The sequence below is a fragment of the Larus michahellis genome, chromosome 6 (genome assembly GCF_964199755.1).
Source record: "Larus michahellis chromosome 6, bLarMic1.1, whole genome shotgun sequence".
Taxonomy (NCBI): Eukaryota; Metazoa; Chordata; class Aves; order Charadriiformes; family Laridae; genus Larus; species Larus michahellis.
In genome coordinates, this window is record NC_133901.1 from 12,439,635 (window position 1) to 12,463,064 (window position 23,430).

A 23,430-nucleotide genomic window follows, 5' to 3' on the forward strand; every position below is an offset into this window, starting at 1 on the left:
ATGTGAACCTGGTCAGAGGTAAGTCAAGGGGCTACGGCCAGCTGAACGCGGCCAGACTTCAGCTCTTCCCCCCGCCATCCTCCCCCCTGACTGGGGCAGCTCTCTTACAGGCGAGCGAGAACTGGGCTGTGAGGTTGCCCACCAGCCCCAGTACTTACCAGGTGCCCAAACCCAGGTGGGGCTGGGCCTGGTGCGCTCCACCTGGTTATTATATTTCTCTGCCTAGCACTGGGTGCATGTTTCGGGTGCCTCCGTCTGAAGCCTGAAGGTAAGCGACCCTTCCTTTGCTGGAAATACCAGAATGTTTCACACTAGCATGGAAAACACGCAGTTAGTTAGGACAAGCAGAACTTATTTAGTTATTTAGTATTTTATTAAAGAGGAAATATACACGCCTCTTCCTGGCAGAGTGGAGCAACGAGCCCAGGGCACGTCTCTTACAGCACATCGACACCAGTGTTTGTGCAAAGAAAAGAAAGCACGTTCCTGTGAGGAGCGTGTTTCTGAACTGGGGCGCGTGATGGAGCACAGCGAGAACCCTGCCGCTGCGCTGGCTGCTGAAACGCCTTCCAGGACTAGCCCTGTCCCACCAGGCTGCTCCACTGACACTTTACGAGTACAACGGAAGGAAGAGGCAGCTTATTGTGCTTAAGACGTCTGAACAAATCCTGGGTAGGAGACACAGCTTGTGAATATTGCTAATTACTTACAGTTAAGAGAGAATGTATCCTGACGACAGTGATATGAACCTGCAAGCCCACAGGATCTTACGGTAAGCCTTGGTCATAAATACCCGACTGACCACCACTGCGCTCACAGCCGGAGGCGGCGGCTCCTGCTCGCTCGCAAGCAAGGTGAGCTTGTGCCAGGTCGGAACGTCCCCGACGCCCCTGCCTGTGCTGGGTGCCCGCAGCGCGAGCGGGACAGGCCCCGCGGCCGCTCCTCCCTTGGCAGGATTCATCTGCCGGCCCACCCCGGCCTCCCGGGAAGGAGAAGCCGCCCCTGGGAAGAAAGCTCAGGCAGGCCAGGCACAAGAGTGAGCTTTTCCAGCTCCCCGCTCAAGATTACAATTGAAAGATTAAATATGAATAAATGCTGTAGGTTTATACATAATGCTTCCCTCTACCTATGGAATGTGTCTGAATGGTCAAAAGACACTAAAAGGTTGTTAGAAACCTTAGTTAATCAAGAAAGACAACCCCGCCCTTAAAAAATAAATAAATCCTATTTAGTTTTACTACGGCCTTCGTTTAAATGCCCTCAGAAAACCAGAATATTTTCGGGTGCCTTGTGAGAATGTCGCTGTTCATGCAATGGCCCAAGTTCCTCATTTAACAAGCATTGCACTTTTTTTTGTAAGTCATCAAAACTATAAAACCTAGTATTTTTGTCTGAAAGTGTTAGTCTAAAAAGTACAGTATTACTTTATAACCATTTATGGTAAACTCCTAGCACACGCGCATGTGCACATACACACACTGTTGCCTAAACGTTTTCTAAAGATACTGATTACAAAGTGTATAAAATTAGTAATACATTGTCAGGATACAGTGAGAGAGATGAGCCATCCTATAACACGGACTATAATCTAGTGTCAAGCACTGAACTGTACACATTTATACAGTCTTGTATTCACCAAGGACTTCTGAAACGTAAACAGCAAATACACAAAGAAATTCAGTAATGCTGTTGAAAACACAGTTATTACTGACTCCAACTGATTCAAGCTGACTGAAATCTTCTGAGAATGACGTTTTTGTTTCCTCAAGCAGGGCTGAAACCAAACCACCAGCGAGACGGCTCGCTCTTACCAGCTGTGTGAGGACGCCCTTGCTCAGAAGCGGCTCTTGAACTGGGCGCAAAGGAGCGGGAGCCCAGGCCTCCTCTCTCCCCTAGAATGACCTTAGGCTGTATTTTAACAAGCACACGCGCTACCCAGCCCGTGGGCCACCTCCCCCGAGCACCTCCACGCTGTCCCCAAGCTCTGCCGACACAGTGGCGTGGCTGAGAAACTTTTTTTGTTTGTATTTTAAATTTTGTTATTCTTCAGGCAAATGCAGGCCCCGAGGCCATTTGGTCCTGAGTGCGTGTGTCCGGCACCAAACAGCACAGGAGGAAGCAGCAGGCAAAGCCGAGGGCAGATCTTGTGTGTTTGGAGGTAGTCGCTTCCTTCGCCTAGCATCTTACACCCCAGCCTAGCGTGGTAGTGGTTGGACGGCCGCGCTCCATCTCTGCCTGCTCCCCCTCCTGCCGAGCTGCAAAAGCCACATCCCCATCCCGAGAGCCACATAAAGAAAAGGGACCAGCTGGATCCAAGCAACTGAGCCCCCTCCGGAACAACGGGTTGCCTTCTCAGGAGATTTCAGAGCCTGACCTAACTCAGCAGATGCTCGGTGCATAGCCTGGAGAAAAGTTGGAGGCACTTTGTGCATTCTCTAGCCTGCCATACCAACCCGCTGGAAGAGCGGTGCCAACAGCCTTCGAGAAGGGTCGCACCAGCACTAGAGAAAGGGATGGACAACGCGCAAGGACAGACAGAGACGGAAAGAGCCTCTTGTCGCCGCACCTTGTGTAGCTGTTTGAGAAAGAATAAGGGCAACTTGGTTTTGCTGCTCGCAGGCGTGCTGCACCAGCTCACCCTCTGTGCTTTGAAGGCCCACTGCAACCATCCTGACAGATGGAAACATCTCGAGTGGCACATCCTTTTGTGAGAAGTAGTATATGATGTGACCAAGAAAAGGGCCTATTTCAGCTATAAAAGTCTTCAGATTTATCACTACCTTACGTGCAGACGTGAGAGATCTGATCAGGCTGAGAACATGTTAAAACTGCTCAGGCTGCTGCTAGTTCACCAATATGCGAGTCCCGTGACCGCACTCCCATGAGGAATCTGAAATATCAAGTGCACTGGAAAAAAGGGATTGTCAGAAAAAACAGAAAATATAAATACTACAAAAGCAACATTACTGAGTGGGAACTGGACTGATCTGATACCAACTTTTCGGATCACACAGTGGTTTCTATAGTCTCAATCACTTCCATTTCGCACTGCGAAGGTGACAAGAGCGGGCATTCGTCTGGTTCCCAGCTGCTATCGGGGCTGTAATCTTCTTCTGAACTCAGCTCAGCCACCCCCTCCGTGTCCTCGTCACACGACTCCACGTAGTGAACCCCCACCGCATTGATCCCGGAGTCCTCAGAGCTGGAAGGGGACGAGCAGTGATCTGTTTTTGGTGTATTGCTCTCTTTTGTGATTAAGGCATTGCGAACAGGGACTTCCTCGGGCTTTATCTTGTGGGGCATGGGGGGAGGCTGCCTCTGTACGTAGCACATCTTCCCGTTGATGCATTTCACGCGGTAATTGTCAATGAAGAGGTCCGCGATTGTGCAGAACTGCGGGGAGTCGGGGGGCAGAGGGGGCTGGAAGACAGGCGCAAACTTCAAAAAGTGTTCGGTGAGCGAAACGGAGATCTGGATGGTGTTTGTAGACTCCCGGGGGCGAACGGGTATTTCGGTGCTGGGAAGCTGCTCGACGGGTGTCATGGGCTGATAGACATATTTACCTGTGGGAAAAACAGAAAAGCAGCATTTAAAGATCGTTATCTTTAAGTTAGAACCAAACAGATGACAAGATGAAGCTTCCCCTTGGCTTTCAATAACCACCAAGGGTTCTGTGCCGTCAGCAGCCGCGCTGTTTCCAGTGGCCTCAAGGTGTTCAGTCCTCTCCTGGAACGGCTTCTCTGACACGTAATACTGCAGGTAAGCATAACCTTCCCTGCCCCTGCTTCGAAGGCATCTGTAGGATGTCACTAACTCTAGAACATTAACTCCAGGGGCACAACTCCATAGCTAAGCAGCAGGACACACAGCGAGTCTGCCTGCACCCCCTCCTAGGGGAAAGAAAACTGAAAAGATGCTCAGAGACTTTTTTTTCACTGAAAACCGAGTGGTTCTAGCTTACACTTTTGCTACAACGATCTAAATTTTATTATATTATTGTTGTTATTCCAAATGACAATGAGTCTCCCTGCATGCGCTTCCATGTGCTTTTTTTCTGGGGACTAAATCATGTTCTTCTGTATTATAAACCAGAGATTCATACATGGCTGCAATTAGAATTTTAAGGCGGAAAATAAAGGAATTCCCAAGCCATAGAAATGCTTTTGGTATCTTGATTATCTGGTTAAGTAGTAAGAAAATAGGATTATGTTGGTTATATAGCGCTTGAACTGAAAATCTTTACTAAAAGAAAGAAATAAAAGAGCAGAAAATCAGTACTTTGTTAGGAAAAGCTGAGAAACCCGAGGCTATGCCTAAGACCGTAAAGTGCTGCGTTTTATTTGCATGAAGCCTCTGAAAGATTCATGTCTCCCTAGGGGTTCATGTGCTACGAAAGCACAAATTTCCAGAAGACTTGCGAGTAGCTGAGCTCTCGGAAGAGTTTTGATGCCCGAGCTGCAAATACTGCTTGGCAAAGGCAGAAAAGGTATCAAAGCACCGAAGGACCGTTTTGATGCTTGAAGCTCTCCAGGTAAGGAGCAGAAAGCCACCAAAGTCTCGCTGCACTAACGAATGCGGCTGTGCTGCGATGAGATCTGCCACACGTTTTTGTCTCTGTGGCTCAGAGGTAGGTGCAGCCCTTCTCCCCCAGACTGCCTCTTCCTTTGGAAAATTGGGGTAGTGTTTGCATTTCTGCTCAGGGAGGCTGAGCGTGGCCCGGGACAGGAAAAGAAGAGAAAGGCTTTCCTCTCCGCAAGGACTCGCCCCCCGCACTGTGCCTCTGTGCAGTAAAAAAATCCTATCCTCAGCCCGGGAATCCTTCCCAGCCATGGGAAGGGCTCTGACTGCAACAAGTTCCCAGCCAGCGTGGCAGTCGGTGTCCCAGCCGCCTGTTGAAAACCCTGGCAATGGGACGGGCTGAGAGATCCCAACTCTTGGCTGCAGCAGCCCCCGGGGCGCTGAGGGGCTCTGCCAGGGCCCACGCGCAGGCTGAGCTTTGCCAGCCCAGCTCCAGTGTGTCACCAGGGGAAACCTCAAGCGCTGGGGAAGGCTCTTCCCGTCCCTGCTGCGCTGTCGCTATTGGAAGGGAAAAACGGCTCCTGTGAAAGTCAGCTGCACTCCTCTGCTGGGACTTCAAACCCCATCGCCGGCGGACGGGGAGAAGAGAGGAAACGCCATGAAGAGCGGGGAGCTGAGAGGAGAGCTTGGGGAGCACCGGAGCGTGGGAGAGGCACGAGGCAAGCCCAGCAGACAGAGAGCAGGCTCAGAGGAACGAGCACCAGCCCCGCAGAAGAGAAAAGCCCACCCCTGTCACGCCATGGGAGAGAACAGGCTGAGAGCAACGAGACGGCGGCAGTGGGTGGGCAGGGGAAAAGAACATTTTGTGACTAGATCTGACCAGCTTCCCCTCAGATACCTCATCAAGCACTTTTTTCGTACTATCTGTGGAATAATTGTTAACAGAGCCACTGCAAAAGCTCAGTGAAAATAAAACAGGCATTTTCCCCTCCTGTTTGATTATGGCTGGATGGCAGAAAATACAAAGCCATCCTCTCCACTTGCCATCTCTTTAATGTACCATGGTCTAGTTTCTAAACTTGCTGTGACTCAGAGGAATGAAGCACCAGCATCAAACAACCGAACACTTGAACCAGAGAGCTCCTGCTCCTCCGGCGCCCCTTGGAGCAGCAGCACAGACATTTCAGCTCCGGCAGTCACTGAGGGATGGGGTCCCGGGCATTTTTCCAGTCTTGCTGACACACCTTCTCTGGGGAGCTCTCCGGGCAGACGTTCCCTTCACGACCTGCTCCAACAGCAGCAGCAGCCCACGCCTTCCTGCCAGGCGCTGGTCTTCCCAAATCCTTCTTTCAAATTAGCGAACATTAAATATGCTACTCTCTTGCGAAGCAACACAATCAGATGACCAATTAGCGTGCTGCTGGTTGGAACAGTGGCTGATAAAATTCAGCTCACGGAAACTGAAATGCAGGCTGCATCAACCCACCCTTGCCTGAAACCCCAACGCTGGGTTTATTCATGTATTTGGGGTGTTTCTGTGGGGGCTCCTATTCTGTTCCATTGACAACCAACAATAAAAACCAGATACTAGTGAAAAAAAATGTTCCCAACTCTTATTTGGTGCCACCTCTAGTTGAAGTGTCTCCAAGGAAGGCCCTGGTGAAGGTTTTAACGTGATCAAGAAAAAAAGATGTCTGCGCAACAGGACTGTATTTTTCCACTTAAAATAGCCAAGCAGGTGTTGGCAGAAGGCTGGGGGACGTTGGGAGAAGAAAGCAGGGGATTTAAGCCAAGGTAGCTTACGGGGTGGACACTGAATGATGGATCTTTGATTCATCAGTTTGATTCCTTTTTTCTGTTCCCCCTGAAACAAGCCGCAGCAGGGGGAGATGAGGTGTTACGTGGGAGCTCAGCTGGTTGTTTTACCCTTGCAGCAGCATGTGGTAATTCTCTGCGTGTTTCAGAACTGCCCTGCTGGCACTAATTTCAGGGCAGAAGAAAACAGCGGCTATTCTGTTAACAGAGGATTTCAGATCCCCGTTTGTCTGACCTTACAGCGGCTGAAAGCGTTTCCTCACGTTCCAAGGACAAGCCTCTGCCAGGGTAAAGCAGGAATCGCCTGGAAAAAAGAGGATTTTCTACATGAACTGATTTCTACATTTCTGTAGAATTCTGGTGCAGGATTGTTGAGTTACTGCTAGTTGTAGGGCCAAGTTTGCTTATTTTAGACAGATTAAACTTCTGTTTTAAAACACGACCAAGTGCCTCTTTAAAGGGTGCTGGGTGCTCACGGCTGGGACTGTCACACTGGATCACAGACAAAGCTGTGGTTACAGCCTCAGTTACAACTCCTTACCCTACATAACGCATGTAAATGCATCAGCCATGACGCATCCTATGAAAAATAAATGCAGAAATTTAAAAAGAAAATCACCCTCCACCCCTGCAGCTTGCAGGACGGGCAGGGATGGCTTTTTCACCGAAAATTATCCCAAAAGCACAAGTCCCTGAGTTCTCTTACAATACATCTTGGTCTGATTGAACTCCCACTGAAATAAACAGCAATATTTTTGCTGGCTTTAAACAGCTGGCAAAAGTCTATGATATTTTGATAGTCTATGATAGTCTATTTTGAGCACCTATTCCGATACATTCCTTTTAATACGCTAGCACGAAATTTATTGCCTATTTATTCCCACCAAGTCAGTTGAAGAACTCTGCGACTGAGCTGCGCTGATGAACGCTCCCGTAAATTACAGTGTTTTACACAAATACAGATGCCAGACGAGACACTGCATCGCAAGTTTGTTTCCTGGGTCACTTGCCACCACTGCCTACGCGGAAGACGGTAATTTGGTGAAGGAAAAATACTGCACATGTCAAAAAATCAAACTCGACATCCTATGAAAAGCAGTTTGCTGCATTTGCAGAAGTTTGGGAAGCTCTCGAGCACTGTAATAGCTGCTCTGAAGAAGCGTCGCAGCTCTGGCTCTGCAGTTCCACCATCACAGCAAAAGGGCTTTGGGGAAACAGGAGCCTGTTCTTCTCCTGGGTGTTTAACGGGGAATGTGTGAAACTAGGTGCTACCAAAATTATTTTCATGATAAGTCACAGTTATCCGTGTCAGCCATATGCTAACAGATGATAATGGTGAAATGCGAGACAAGGAGATACTTCAGACGGTGGTACGTAGGCTACGCTCGACCAGTTGTCACAATCCAAAGCCGGCACCAGTACCTACACCTGCTGCCGCTGCACGCTGGCAAAGCGTTCCCCTCCCCGGACACTGCACCTCTTTGTCTGACCCCGGTCGCACCGTGACAGCAGCCTGTGCGCAACTAAAAAGGACTGATTGTTTTTCCACGTCTCCGTTATTCAAGTGATCCTCCTGAAAGCCAAAAATCGAATCCCCCCCCAGAGAATTAGCCGATACCCAAAATGACTCTTCCAAATGCGTCCCAGGAGGTACGTACTGGGCAGTGCTCATCTCCCTGCTTTTCTGTTCACAGAAATAGGATTTTTATTGCCAAATCAGATGGATGCTGCTCACCAGAGCCTTGGCTCCGCGCCTCCACTGCCACCTGCCAGCAGGTTAAGGCAGAATCCAGCAGAGCAGTGAGCTCTATCGTCACCTGCAGATCTCGAGCAAACTCATGCAACTTGGAAAATATTTTATCCCCAAAAGTAGATGCGTGCTTCCATTTAATATAGATATAGAGTCTATTTGTGCATTGATTACCAGAACTATGTGGTTGATTGATTGGAAGCTGTATTATAGTGTCTCCTGCTTACAAAGAACAAATACAAGCCTTTTGAAGCGAGCCGCGAGGTCATTGCTTTCCGATTTTTTGCTAATTGAGCAGTCTGCATGCATCCTCACCAAACAGACACAGCAGCAATTTCCGTGGCTAATACAAAATAACTTAACCATGAAATAAGCAGAGGTGCTGCTTAAACATTTTATTCTCTGCTTCCCTTCGTCCCAGCATTCTAGTTTACCTCTGACACTCATTAATGTGCTTGGCATATTAAAAAAAAAGAATAAATCCGTCTTTCAGCCGTGAGGTTTCTCATAATAAATTCCCCAGTTTTGCCCTCTCAGAATGCCACCTTGAAGGATTTTTTTCCTAATAAACACCACCACGAATTGCAATGCACTTCAGAAAATACTAAAAGATTGCTGTGAATCTTACAAGTCTAAGTCAGCGACACGTACCGTGTATATTTGTTTGCATGCAAGACATTTAGACACCTTTTAACTGACCCATAAAAGCTTTTTTCCTGTGTATTCTTTCCCCTGCAGCTGCTTGGGCAAAGATTTCTGCACCCTCCAATCCACTCTTATCTGCTCTCCAAAAACTGGCAGGGTTAACGAAGACCTGCTGACCGTACGGTATTTAATGTAACATGGCTCGATTTAACCTGCACAGCTCCGGAACCGCTTCTTCCACATCTCTCTGCATGGGGAAACCTTGGAGATCGGCTTCTCAAGCACTGGCTTTCTTCTTCACAAGAGATGGAGGACTACCAAGTGTTCTTCCAGGGGGACTTGTTTCATATCTTGCCAGTGTGGCAGGATAGACAAGTCTGTCTCTCTAGGAAGAGCTGACTGGATGCACGCCCCTCAGACGTTTAAATGAAGTTGTCTTGCAGGTGATGACAGCTACAAGCTGGAGTAGCGTGTTGCTGCCTGGATTGGCACAGTAGCCCAAGGACAACGTACAAACTGTCAAACACCCAGCTGGTTCTCCAGGATCCCCGGGGTGGTGGGTGGCACTGGTGCCAGACAGCTCTGCCCGCCCTTGGCCCCAGCCTGGGCCCGGTAAGGAACCGGGTATCATTTCACCACTGACAAAGCAGAAAGTTGGGGCAGACAGGGGGGTTTCCTCCTTTACAGACTGAAGCAAAGGTTGCAGCCCACAGCCTGGAGATGTGTACTGAAGGGCACTCAGCACGCTAAGCCCGCTCAAGGTACCCACCACACCTTTTCCACCCCCCCACCCCCCGAAACATTCAGCAGAGTAGAAGGGTCATCTGAAAGTGTGATGCTGGTCTAACCACCTCATGGGGATGCTGCCTTCCAGCCCCACAGGCTGCAACAGCGGACAAAATGACCACCTCTGGCCTGCCTCCTTCTGCCTCTCTCCAGCTGTACACACAGCTTGGACAACAAACCTTTGCAAACATAGACTGCCCTAACCATAAATATTCACCAAGGACTGTAATAGCTTCAAATTACACTTTGTTTACAGCACAGTAATAGCTTTTCCAGAGGGGCGAGAGCAAATGGAAGGAGAAACCCGGAGTACAATTGCAGATGGCACATGTAAAACAAAAACCCTGCTAACCCAGTTTCTATTTCTTTGTATCGTATGGAATAGCCTTCATGTCGTATCTAGCAAAACATTATGGGCTGTGTTGGGAATGTGAGACGTGGAATAAGCCACCAGAGGAAAAGAAAAATATATCAAGACACTGAAGCACCGTCAGGTTTACGGTAAACGCTCAAGTAAAGCTGAACTGTGACACTGGTGGTTATAATGAAGAATAACTAAAATGCTTGTCGATGCTGAAGGAGCCTCAGAGCTAAAGATACGCAGCACCTTAATGCAAGTGCTACTTTCGCCCTGCGCTTTTCTGAACAACAAACACTGCGATTGTTCAAACAGATTTCTAGTGCGTGGAACGCAAACAGAGCACCCTGCACATTTCCAGTACTTGTGGCAGAGCTAGAAGGCACCGTAAGGGATCACAACAGAGACCCCGAGGACAGAAGGCAACTCCGCAAAGGACCACAAGTCACCCCACCACCACCACCATAAAAGAAAAAGAAGTTGTGCAACAGGACTTCAGCAGTCTGGAAATAGAGCAGGAAGCACGAGCAGGCTCTGACCTACCCAAAGCGTATCGTTACAGAGCCTTCTCACAGACGCACCTACGCCAGAGCACTAACACATCCGTCCCATTCCCGACCTCATCCAAGCACGGAACAGAGCCATTCTAGCAGTGTTTCTACAGTGGCTCCCCCGGCAGCGATTCTGTACAGCTGCCAAGTCTCCTCTCATGTGAAGGAGAGGTGTTCCCTCTCATTGCTGTATAGCTGAGACAGCTGTGACAGCCCTTGACGTGATGAGCCATAAGCTTTTCACAGGAAACCAAGAGAGAGAGAGGGGTAAAAAAAAAAAAAATCAGAAAGTTTTTCTTCACCAAATTTGTATTTTAATGCCCTTTTGTCTTGATTTGTTTTAAATACAAAAAGGGCCACGATGCTACATGCTGTGAGCTGTCGAAGCCTTTCAGGGTTTTCTGTGCACGTCTGCTTAAAGCAGGTAACTCTTAAATGCAAACAGACCCTGGAGCTTCCTTCTATATCATCCCTGCTCTTTCCTCTCATTTCTTACATGGATTTACCAGACTTACAGAAAGAACAACCCTGGAGGCTTGAGAAGTGTTTCGGGCAGCCATAAACCCTCTGAAAGGGGCCATATTTACCTACTAACCATTGTAAAGGAACAGAGTATTGCCACCCAAAAAAGCACTGAACGACACTGCACACCACACGTGCGTTCTGAAGTGCTGGGTTGTGACAACACCACCCCCCAGCCCCCCGCGGTGCAGGTGGGGAAGGCGCAGCAGGCAGCCGCGGGTGCCTCCGCCAGCACGGCTCACCAAGAGCACGGCAGCCAAGTGCTGGCCATCACAACCTGAGCTCTCAACCCACGGGCCTTTGCCTTCCAACATCCCTTTGCAAAGCTTCCCCCAACGGGGAGAACAGCCGCTCTTTGCACGTTTCCCTGAAAAATTTCGTCCCCAACTTACACTAGATATTTTTTAAATTCAGTAGAGAAGACAGCAAAAAAAACCCCTACTGGCTTAGTGCTAAATATTTATTCTACAAAACCATCCCTGTGCACCATCTGCTCAAGCTTCGGCATCCCATCCTTTTCATGCAGACCGTCAGTGTGCTGATATGGTAACAAAGAAGGATAAGCACAGATCAGTGCCAGAAGGTACCTAGAAAATGAAGGCATTTCCTGGTCTAGAGAAACCACAGAAAGTAGAGAGATGAGTTACAGTCCTCTTCCAGGTGCGTAGTACATGCTGCAGAGGGGCAGCCGTGAGCCCCCGTGTGCCATGTGAATGTTTTCTTGTGAATTCTCAGATAAACAGAACGGCTCACGGGTTCTTCAATGGAAAGACCCCTGCGAAGGGCTGTACTGTGCAAATGAGACCCGCGCTCTGTACCCACAGGAGACAGCCTGGACGGACGGCTGAGGCGGGAGGTTGGATTTTGTAGCTTGGAACAGCCACCTCTTTGCTGCTACAGCCTGTTCTCCTGGTGGGCTGACAGGAGAAACAGTGGCGCACGCGACGTGCCGTACCTGTGCTGCTGCCTTCCTGTGTCAGAGAACCGGGGCTCCCGCTGACACGTCATCTGTGCGGTGGTCTTACCAGAGCGCGAGCCTTCTGGGCTCGACAAACAACCCATTCTTCAACTTCATTGCTGGGAACAGCATCCTCATTATCAATACAGGCCAGTCTTGTAACTCCCGTCCTATTGCTTCTTCCGGTGCCTATTTACGCACGTTTCCATTCATACTTCATTTTAAACCAATCTTTGTATTTCTATTACAAGCCTCTACCAAACCCATTTCTGGAGAATTTAAAGGACCACTCTCCCTGCTTAAGCCCAGAATACATCACCGCATGGAGCTGGTGTGTGCAGGTATGGGTGCCAGCCCTTCCCGCGGAGGAAAGTGGGATCCAGCGATGTTCTGTGTGAAAAAATAGAAGACCAAGTGCCACCCTCGGAGGCGGAGGAGGTGAGCTGTGTCACTGGGGGAAATGGCTCAGAGCAGCTGGACAATGCAGGAGGGAGCAAACCCAGCACTTGCTGCTGCGGCAGGGTGAGCGAACGCTGGCAGAGCGGTAAAAGCATCACCCTCAGCTTCACACCAAGAGGGCCAAGACCTCACGGCACCAGCTGGGGAATGCTAAAATCCAGTGGCACAGGGTAGGAAAAACAAAGAAAAAGGTGAGTGGCTCCTCTTGCCTGCCCTGCCTACAGACAGGCTAATTCTGGTGGGCGGCAGAAGACTCCCAGAGCTGATCCGTCCACCCTGACACAACTGATGGTGTCCAAGCCCTTCACCAGGGACAGGAGCCACTTGTGAGCGAGTGCAAACCCCTGGAATGCGGCTCGGGATAAGCAAAGAACTCAAATCTAAACACCACAGGCAGCTACACAGCACGAGGCACGAGGCAGGCGAGCACCCTGCCCGAAAGGGCTGCAGGTGTGCTCCAGCACCAGGCAGCGAGAGGGACGCCCGCAGAGCATCCTCTCGCTGGGCACAGCAGGGCACAGGTTTGGGGGCTGGGGACAAGCACATGAGCAATACAAGCAGTTTGGCGAGCACGCGTGTGGGCTCTCAAGCTCTGCAGTGACAGCAAGAATACAAATGCACGCCTCTTGTTGAAATTGTTTTACAACATAGGTTATATATAAATTCCAACTGTTACATTGCCTAAATTAAAGTATGGGTATATTAAAAACAAGGTATAGTTGCCAAGCAATCAGATTTTACTTTCCCAGTAGTTTTTTGACTTCCATCTATGTGACTATACTGAACTATTGGCAAAAACATCTCTAAATTGCATCAGCTGCACTTCTTGAATTCTGTGATCAGTCACTACATAAAAATTGATTAGTGGAAGAATCAAAGCCATTATGAAAACATACTCTGTATCTTGTGGACCGATAAATTCATGAGGGTGCTGGAATGAAAACCATACCACACTAAACCAGGGTCACTTTATATGCAGAGAGAGAAAAAACATATATATACGCACAGAGAGAGATATACACACATATGCACACTACCTGGAATCCAATCTACTGTCAACCAGCTTTTTACATTCGTATAAGCTTGTGCCATCCATCAACAGCTAAGCCCACACTGTCAGAGCTACCGTTCTGGAACATCTTACAATGTTTGTGAGTAAAACATTTTGCTTTTTGTCCCTTATAGAAACAAAAATTTCTGGTATAGCCTTATTATCGTGCAGAACTAAGTTACCAAGGCTCGAAGTGAGTCATGAAGCGTAAGGCAGCGTTGGTTAAATTGAGAGCCATTACATAAAGACATCCCCAGGATGTCCGTTCTCTACAAGCCCAGCTCTGCTGGTTGCATCCACACGAGCAGTGACAAAACATATTCTTGATGAGTACACAGGTGCTGCCAGGAAATCTGAGGTCCTGTGCCAAGTGCCTGGAAGTCTTCTTCAGTGCTTCCAGCAAACTAAATTCCACACAGTCAGCTCTGCAGACCTGCAGGATGGAAACCATGAAGACGACAATCTCGTGACTCAGTTTGTCTCATAGGGCAATGCAAGGATATGACCACGGGCTGCAGTCTAAGACACACGAAACATCCATCAGCAACCACAAGGGTAAGGATAATGTGTCAGCAGGCACTGCAGTCGCGCGCTTTTGCATTTAGGCACTCAGAGTAAGCACACTTGCAGATTCAAGCTGGCAAACAGATCTCCTCACCCGCAGAGTCCAGGAAGGAAGCCACACGCTTGCCACAGGCCCTGTACTCCGGTACAAATTTTATTTCTGAGCTGTTACTCTGCAGTGAGAAACGCGCCTGACGCCTTTTACCAGAACCAAGACCTCTGACCAGGAGCAGGAGCAGGGGCTCCTCCACCACAAAGATGTTCAGAATGTCCTGAATTCACAGAAACCGCACCCGCTGAGGGGACGCAATGTTAATGAACTTTTCCTTCGGAAGTACTTGTTTCCGGTAGGAAACACCCACAGGCTCCTCATTTCAGGCTGGTCCAGAGCAGGCTTCAGGAAAACAGCTGGTTAACCCTTCAGGCGGCTACAGAGGAGAGGTGTCATTAATCTGCAACTCTCGGACGCTCTTACCATCAGGTCATGGCGTTTTGGGCAAGCAGATATAATTCTTTGTGAATCACGCTCCTCAGCTGGACGGACAGATTAAAAAACGCAGCCTCATGCATGACAAACAAGAGTTTTTGGCTGGCAGAAAGCATTTTAGTACACAAGGCCCCTTTTTCTCAGGGTTTTTGGAACAAGGAAGTGCAGTGATTTCTATTCAATCCTGTATGAGGCACAGAAGAGTTAGTCCTACAAGATGTACTAACAGCAAGTAACTTAAATTCCAAGATTTTCCTGTGGTCTATTCCTGTTAAGTGACAACAAGGGTTTTGCTAATAATAATAATAGTAGTAGTAATAATAATAATAGAACATGCACGTCTCTAAACATAACTGATTATAGTAGGGATTTCAAAATGCATGCCAGCAGGTTCTTTCAAAGGCGCTGATGTTCCCACAGGGTACGATGAATCTACACCTGTGGGTTCTCCTTCTGAGACACAGCATCAACAGTACATTCATACTGTGATTTGCGGATTATAAGTAAACCCAGAGCAACAAAACGCAATCCAGGTCCAGAATGGTGCGCCCATAAAAACTGGCAGATAAGTGTTTTCCCTCAGAATACTTCAGAATACGTGAAGCTAACATTCTTTCCTTCGTTGTGTACAGCTTAGTGAAATGAAGCTAGAATATCATAGCTCTTCAAAATACAGGTGAAAAGAAGATCTTGCACAGCCACAGGCAGCAAATCCTCCTCCAAAGTCTTTTCCCGTTACAAGCTGTAAAATCCACCTTTCTGCAGCCCTTGCCTGGTGCTCAGCGTAACACCTTGCTTGTGCACAAACGTTTTGTCCAGATACACGGCCTTAAACTGGATGGATGTTCAAATCCTTTTCACAGCAAAAGCAAATGAAAAATGCCTGTTTCTCTGAGGATCTGTCATCGCCCTCCCACCAAGGCAAGCCGTGTTCTCAGAGAACGCCCAGCCCCAGAGTTCCTAGCCCCACTGCTCCATTCCTGTTTTAGACAGACTTTTCCACAAAGAAAAATGTGTGAGCTACTCCAAATATTCAGTCTCAGAATTTAAAACATAAGCATGTCACAACTCCCTTTTCACATTTATCCATCAACTCAGTCATCAGGATGTACTTTTGCCCTGTGGAACAGCAGCGCTGGAACGCCAAGTCGCCGTCACTACTGCCAGACTGGCTACTTCCAGTAAGCTCCAGTCTGTGCCACCTTTTGCAGACAGAGATACACGTAAAGCACTGGTACACTACGAAGAGACCTTTGGCTCTCTCCTGGATGCGGCAAAGAGTTTCGTAGCCACCAAAAACCAACACAAAGAAACACCACCGGAACAAAAGCAAGGCTTTTGGAGATCTACAATGGACGCAATGCTGCGGAGCAGCCCAGTGCCTATTTTAGGATCCCCTCCAGGGCTGTAGCTGCTTCTCTAACATGGAGGGATCAACAGAAGCTGGCTGGCAGGCAGACACAACTCCTCTTTAGACCCCCAAGCCCCGTCACAGTGCACTTGAATACCTCCAATAGCCATTTTAGCTCACTTACCAATGCTCTGTTACAGGAAGGAAATGCTGCCTTGCTGATTCCCCGCTTACGGTTCCCACAGGCAGACTGGGGTCTGAATAATTACACGGGCTTCAAAGATTGTCAGAGCCCCTGCCGATAGCTTCTGTCGCTCGAGAGGTGGGAGAGACACCACGGAAACGCTACTTGTGTGCACAGAGCTGCTTATATGCTGCCACACATCACTACGTAGCAGGGGAAAATACCAGCACCTGGCGCGTGGGGCCGGGGTGTGTACGCTGCCAGAGGACAGGCAGGAGATGCGATGTGACAGGCAACACCACATCTTTCCCTCTGGAAGAGGTGTAACGAAGGCTGGCCTCGACAGAGAGCTTTCAGCACTTCTGTGGGACAGAAAACGATGGGTTTTATTTAAAAAGGTTATAAAATAAAAGCACTGGTATTTCAAGTAGAGACAAATGTAAGAAACAAATATCTGCTCAGAGTGCACACAGGTGCAGTGACTGTGCTGATTTGCTTCATTCCCTGGCAGCAGCTGTGGGAGATGGATAATCACCTCTCACCGCTCAAGCACACAGCAGAGACCGACAGCAGACCCACACCTACGCTGGCTGGTCCACCTCTGAGGGACCTGCAGACGCCTGGGAAACGGACACAACAAGGAGGCGACGGGGCTTGCTCTGAGACCGAAGAGAAATCCTGGTCTCCCTATTCGGCGGGCAGATGAACAAGAAACATAAATATACTCTGATTCTGCGTCCCCAGAATATGCTCTGGCACAGAGATCAGAGAAGCCCTTCTCCCCAAAACCACATGCCCTTTGTGGCATGCCACCCATCACATAAACCCATTTTCTCCTCTTGGCTGAGGAATGACGGTTCCTTGGGTTTCTTGCCAAGCCCTGACCTCACGCAGAAACTGCCAGGTCTGGATGCAAACTTGGGGCGTAACAGTCCCATAATTACGTGATGCACACCAGGGAGCAGGAAGCTATTTCAAGGCACACCTGCAAACGTTATACACCACTTAGCAAAACACAAGGGCGGAGGAGCATTTGTATTTGTAAAAACCTATACTGCCACCATTCTTTTTACACGTCTGAGCCTAGCAACTGTTCTCCCTTTCTGACCACCCAAAGGAAACCTCACAGCTTTCACCCATGCTCCGCTTGTTTTCCTGTAAATCGTACAAACAGCTGAATCTCGCCAAAGTGGTGGAACTGAAATTTATTTGCCGCATTTATTTTTCAGCATAAGATACACAGGAGGCTTTAAGTAACTAAAAGCCTGCTTTTTTGATGCTGAACCAAGGCAAAAAAAAAAAATGCAACAAACACCACAGAAAGGCTAATACAAGGTAGCACAATTACTCTCTATTAATACAACTGCTGTGAAACGAGTATTGTGGAACCATTATTTGTAACGTGTTTTTGACAACCGCAACGTAACATACTGAGAGTTTTGCAAGGTGTTTAACATAACGGCAGGTATTCAGATTAAAAAATGAACACAGTTGCAACAGAATACCCTATTTTTGCCTTGTCCAGGGATGAAGCCAAACTTGTAATGGTATCAAGGGTGATGCTTTCTCTGGTGAGCTAATTCCTAGGAAGTAAAATTAGCAAAACACAAAGTCCTGCTGTCAGGAGAGATGTAACCCCAAGGGTCTGACCCCTTCTGGCAGAGGCAGGTACCACCGCGCAGCCAGCAGCCTCACAGGCAGCACCAGTGCAAATCGGAGCCGCAGCAGAAACCCAGAGGTGAGGAAAGGAAGGCGAGCACCTCGCTGCAGACCCGCCTCTGGCGCACATTTTCTCTGATCAAAAGCTGATCTGAGTAATTTCAGGCTCTTGACCTGCATCTAATAAACAGAATCCCACACGGCTGTCGGGGGGGGGGAAGGCGAACAGGGGGCTGTCACCCTGGCAAGTGGAACGCACTGAGAGGGCGCAGTGCAAGCAAGAGAAACGTGCAGCAGGACAAACGTAGGGGTTAAAGTCAAAACACCTCTTCGGTCAACACCTTCTTCCCTGCAGGGAAGAGGACACCGAAGGTTTGAGCCCTCCTCCCGCTTCCCCTCAGAGGCAGGAGTCGGCAGGCGCATGGATGCCTGGCAGCACACAGGGGAAGGGTGCTGTAGGCATCTACTGCAGCAGGACACGAGGTGCTGCCTGCCAGCCCGGACCCTGGATGCCCACGGAGCCAGGCGTCTCCAGTGACACCCAGTGCCCTGCCACCCTTCCCATCTGCAGCTTCTCCAATCCCACCGGTGCTGCACATTTTGGGTGCGCTTGCTTATGGAAGTTTTAGTTGGGTTCAGAGCTTCCCCAGGCACAGGGGCACATTAGAGAACCACCTCCCATCTCACAGGGAAATCTGCCCCCCCACACACCAGAAACAGACTGAAAATGACCCGAGATAAACCCCCGGGGTTAGACACAGAAGTCATACAGATACCCACAGCACTTGAGGTTCTCAGAGCTGTTTGGATACACTAAACAGTCTCTGGGATCTTGCCTGCCAGCTATTATTGCCATTTCACGGACAGGGAAGCATCGGAGTTAAAGAGAGCGCTTAAAGTACCGCTCACTTCAGAATGTGCCAACAAAAATGGCTTTGAGGAATTCAGACTAGGTTCTTTCTCAATTATTCTTTCTACAGCCAAGTGGCTCTGCAACACAGAATTGCTTCTGTCACTAAGTAAGCAGATGTGATCCTGAATACACATGAGGAGACAATCTACTCATTGTAGCGGTGGTGAGTTTTTGTCATTTTTCAGTGTAAGTGCACTTTAACTGAGTTGACATTCTCCAGGACCTTGGACGCTGATGGAAAATAATACTTCAAAGGCCATTTTAATTGATGTAGAGCTTCCTGTACCCCAATACAGCTCTTAAGAGCCACAGAAAACCACTTTCAAGAACCCTCTGAGGATCCCCAAGTCAGTACTACAGCACTGCATTTACGGAAGATAACTGCCAACACCGTTTAATTACATCTCTGACCTCTATACAATTTTCCATTATAGGCCTCATTCTTACCCCTTTTAAGTCCCACTCAACTAATTCTGCAGGAGCCGGATACAAAGAGATCCTTAGCTCTGAAATTTGCATTAGGAAATAAGGGGGCAAGAAGGCAGAGCGCTTCTTCATGGCTTTCAGAAGATTAAACAAGAAAATGACGCATTTGACTTCATTCGTTTAAAAATCGTGGTTTCCTAGGGCAAATGTATCTCAAAGTTTCCTTAGCAATAAAGGAGGAATTAAGAAGAAAGTCTGTACTTCCGGCAAAAGCTATAATTATTTTTAAATCTTATGATTTCCAAGGATTGGATGGGATCTTGAGTGGTCCTTCCAAGAGGGAATCAGCTCCATGTATCTCCTAAGAGACACCAGTCTAAGCCTGCTTTGAAGGTCTTTGAGGACCACGATGCCTCACCTTCCCTTGCTTCATTTACTAGTTAAAACGTTTTTGTAACATCCAAACCTAAACTTTCCTTGCCACAGGTGATAAGTGGTTATCTTCCAAGTCTGTGTAGAGAAAGACTAAAACACAGCTTTCTTTGCAAGGCTACCTTTACACTGTGCAAAGCTCATCTCCCTCCATCAATCTTTTACCACCGAAGCAACGCCTTTGCTTTTGCACCCCCTTGTAAATCATATTTTCTAAGCTGATCCCTGTGATCTCCTACAGAACCTCCCCAATTCTACAGCTTTTTAAAGTACAACGCTCAAAACCAAGCCCATCAGCCTGGTATCATCATTACTGAGCTGAAGAGAAGCAATTAAACTGCACGCTTGCAATGCCCCTGTTAATGCATCCCCAAGCGAAGGCTCGGGTTCTGGTTGTGGATTTTCTACCATAAAGGCCTCCTGCTGCTGACGCACGCTCAGTTTGCGATCTATCTCAATCCCCAGATCCTTCTCCACAATGACACTTTTCCAGGTGTTCCCAGCTCCCCATTTACTTCCCCTTCCCAGGATCATCCCCAACAGATCTCCAGTTTATTTATAAACACCAGTTTGGGCTCTCATCCTGTACTCCGGAGTCCTTATAAGCTTGTATATCTTGATGGCAACCACAAATAACTAAAACCAGAGAAATTTTGGAAAAGTAGCATATATCTAGGTCACAACTTGAGGGCCTTTTTGCCACCAATGAAATGCCAATGAGACATCCCTGTCCCTGTGCAGCAAGTGACTATGGCACCTTCTTACATAGCCAGTTGTGCCACCACACAGAAAAAAACCTTTGTTCTGAACTGATTTCGGATGAACCCCAAACCAAAGCGAAATTCGTAGGAAGTGTATTTAATTCAAACAGAAGCTCTCTTCCAAACAAAAGGTGGCTTTTTAGGCAGGCCCTTTTCCCCATTAAGCAAAAATTTGCAAAAAAGCATGTGTGTGGGGGAATCCACGCAGGAGTTTAAATTACAAGGAGAGACAGAGACAGACTTAAAAGGGGAACAGGACGTCAGGAGTCAAGGGACACCTTCAGCAGCACCGAGCAGCCCTCACAGAGGAGTCCAACTTTAACCCCGACCATCCAGGGTTTAAGATCTCCGAAACGCAACACGACCTAAGCACACAGCTCCATCACCATTTCCTGACCTCATACCGACACACTGTTTGAAAAGCCTGCTCTTCAGGGCTGTAGGCGATTAATTATTCATCCAACTATGTTTGGACATCCACAGTTCAGTCCCAGCCTCCATGATTACACACATCACTATCTTGAATATAGACATTAAAGTCGTCAAGCGCCTTTTCAACCGAGTTGGCTCAACGCTGGGTTTTGAAACAGCAACTATATATATATAGGCACCCTATATATCCTAAAGCACTTACTTCTCTACGCGGAAGACTGTAAACGGCGCGCCTGTAAAAAGAAAAGAATTAGAACCCAGGGCGAAGCGGCCGGTGAACGGTTCCTCCCAGTGGCGGAGCGCGAAGGGAGCTCGCCCCTCGGCCACCGCTCGCCTCCGGGGGGGTGCGTGGAGGCCCTGAGGCAACTCTCCCGACCACCGCCGCCGCGCCCCCCCCCCACCCCCGCCCCGCTCCGGCAGCAGCCCCCAAGTTCGGGGTCCCACCGGGGGACAGGGCAGCTCCGCCGGGGGAGAGCTCCTGCCGGCCGGCACCCGCCCGCCACCGGCCGGCCAGCGGCGGACCGCTGGGACCGTGAGGGCGGTTGGGACGGCTGGGGCTCGCTCGCTCACTCACAGTGGCACCATCCCAGGTGGCAGCACCAGTGGAGGCGGAAGCAGCGGCCGTGGCTGTGGGTGGCGCAGAGCGAGAGCCCGTCGCAGGGCTGGAAGTCGGGTCTGCCCGCGCAGCTGCGGGCCAGTGCCTGAGCCTCGTCCAGCTTCTCGCTCTTCGCCGCCGCCGCCGCCCCGCTCATGGCGCCCGCCGCTCCGCCCGCAGCCCCCGCGCCGCAGCGGCCAGGAGGAGGAGGAGGAGGAGGAGGAGGAGGAGGAGGAGGAGGAGGAGGAGGAGGAGGAAAGGGAGGAGGAGAAGGCGCCGAGCCGCAGCGGGGACCGCCCGCCCGCCCAGCGCCGCGGGGGGCAGCGCCGCGGGCAGGGCCCGGCCGCCCGCCCCGCCGGCTCCTCCCCGCCGCTCCTTCGGCACCGCCCGCGGCCGGGCAGCGTCGGTCGCCCCGGCTCCAGGGCGGGCGGCCCTCGCGGGCTGTGTCGCGCTGGGAACGGCGGCTCTGGGCGCACGGCAGCTGTCACAGAACGGTTGGCGTTGGAAGGGACCTTAACGGTCATCTCGTCCCAACCCCTCTGCCCTGGTGTCCTGGTTTGAGCGACGTGGGACTAATTTCTCTTCTAATGCCTGGGAAAACTGTGCTTTTAGAAGACTCTAGTGTCTGAATTGGGGAAAATATTTACTTTATAGCCACCTATGGTATGCGGGTTTCAAGGTCTCAGTGTTTTTGAGCCTTGCAGGGTGCGGGGATGAGGAGGAGCGAGACTTGGGCACTGGACAATGGGGTTATTTCATACTATGAATGTCACATCCAATATAAATCAGAAAGTTTGCTGAGGAGTCTCTCTCTCTCCCTTGATGGCTGCAGTCCAGAGAACTCCTTGCCCAGGTGCCGGAGCCCTGAGCCCTTCCCTTCCTCCTGAAGCCACAGCGCTCGCAGTGTCCCATATTGGCCGGGTATAATCCTTGTGTATTTTATATTGGTATCGGGATCAATACTGGTTCCTTAGTGTTATTAATGTTAATTATCTAGTCTATTAAATCTGTTTATATTTCAACCTTAAGGTTTCCTTGTTTTTTCCCCAATTCCCCTTCCCAGGTGGGGAGGGGTCCTCAGGCGAGAGAACAGTTGTCTAAATGACAATAAATTGTTGTGGGTTCCTCAAACAATAACACCTGGGCAGGGACACCTCCCACCAGCGCAGGTTGCTCCAAGCCCCGTCCAACCTGGCCTTGAACACCTCCAGGGACAGGGCAGCCACAGCTTCTCTGGGAAACCTGGGCCAGGGGCTCACCACCCATTATGAGATTTAATCAATTTTCAAAGGCGTATTGTAGCCCGGGCAGCAACCAGCGCTGGCTAAGCCAGCCTGGCTGCCAGCAGGGATGAGCAGTGCCAGGATCTCTGGGGCCAGCCAGCTCCTGGAGCGTCCCCCTCTCGCCCCTGCCATGACAGGGAGTGAGGAGATCCTTGCTGCACCCCAATGGGCCTGATAAATGGGACACAGGCACCCTCACATGCGGACGGCAGCCTCAGAGGAGCATGAGAAGGAGGCAAGCAGGCTCAATTATTAGCGATCGCTCCAAGTGTGTGGCTCTTGGCTATTTTATGAGACGGGGGGAACACAGATCGTCCCCGCAGTGCCAGAGTCAATGGAGCAGGAGACTGAGCTGCTTGCATACATGGCCCATGGCACAGACAGTTTTTGCTTTTGTTCTATTCTTCATGCTACTTATTCTCAGATCACCTAATCAGGAAAACCATTTCTTTCTAAGCATGCAGTGATATTAAAAACACTGATAAACTTTGTCTTCCATTCTGTAAAATAATCCGTAGATATAATTTTGGTCAATAATCATATGAAAGTGTATTGGTATTTTCCAACAGTCATATCTGTAAGCCAAAGTTAAAGTTTGGATTTATCTCGAGCAATGGCTACGTTGTTTGGTTTCCTAAGTGCAGTGGTGGACTTGTTTCCCTGGCATGTTTGAAAGTCAATTGTGCTTTTGTTGCCCCTCTGCTCAGTACTAAAGAGAGTTGAAGTCAGCTTTCTGTTAGAACAGAAATCAAACTGGTCATTTTCGTAGTCATCTTTGTACAATACCCAATAGCTCTTTGTCAGAAGTAGTTGAAAAATACTTATTTTTCTCTGTTCTTCAGAATATTCCCAGGCAGTTCCTTTGGGGTCTGTCCTTGGGACAGACCCCAGAGGTCTCCCTATGCTCCTGAAGATGCGCTGAGAGAATCT

The 23,430-nt window shown here is 49.3% G+C and overlaps 1 protein-coding gene across 3 annotated transcripts; it reads right to left on the reverse strand.

The window, feature by feature from the left end:
• Positions 1 to 351: 351 nt before the first annotated feature.
• On the reverse strand, positions 352 to 21,793 carry C6H3orf70 (chromosome 6 C3orf70 homolog). Of its 3 annotated transcripts, none has more exons than XM_074592582.1 (3): positions 21,197 to 21,793; positions 6,569 to 6,637; positions 352 to 3,563 (listed from the first exon to the last, which is right to left on the reverse strand). In XM_074592582.1, exons 1-3 carry the CDS (start codon positions 21,739 to 21,741, stop codon positions 3,560 to 3,562), a joined length of 618 nt encoding a protein of 205 aa, XP_074448683.1. In that variant the 5' UTR covers positions 21,742 to 21,793; the 3' UTR covers positions 352 to 3,559. The 3 variants fall into 3 exon arrangements, with proteins under 3 accessions (XP_074448683.1, XP_074448684.1, XP_074448685.1); XM_074592583.1 differs by lacking the exon at positions 6,569 to 6,637 and adding an exon at positions 20,825 to 20,855 and having other exon boundaries at positions 21,197 to 21,789; XM_074592584.1 differs by lacking the exon at positions 6,569 to 6,637 and having other exon boundaries at positions 21,197 to 21,580.
• Between the last annotated feature and the right edge of the window lie 1,637 nt (positions 21,794 to 23,430).

Coding starts and splice junctions, on each gene's coding strand:
- C6H3orf70 (XM_074592584.1), bottom strand. CDS start 21,374: ATGAGCGGGGCGGCGGCGGCGGCGAAGAGCGAGAAGCTGGACGAGGCT. Junction 3,564..21,196: donor CCACCTGGGATGGTGCCACT/GTGAGTGAGCGA, acceptor TTTTTCCCACAG/GTAAATATGTCTATCAGCCC.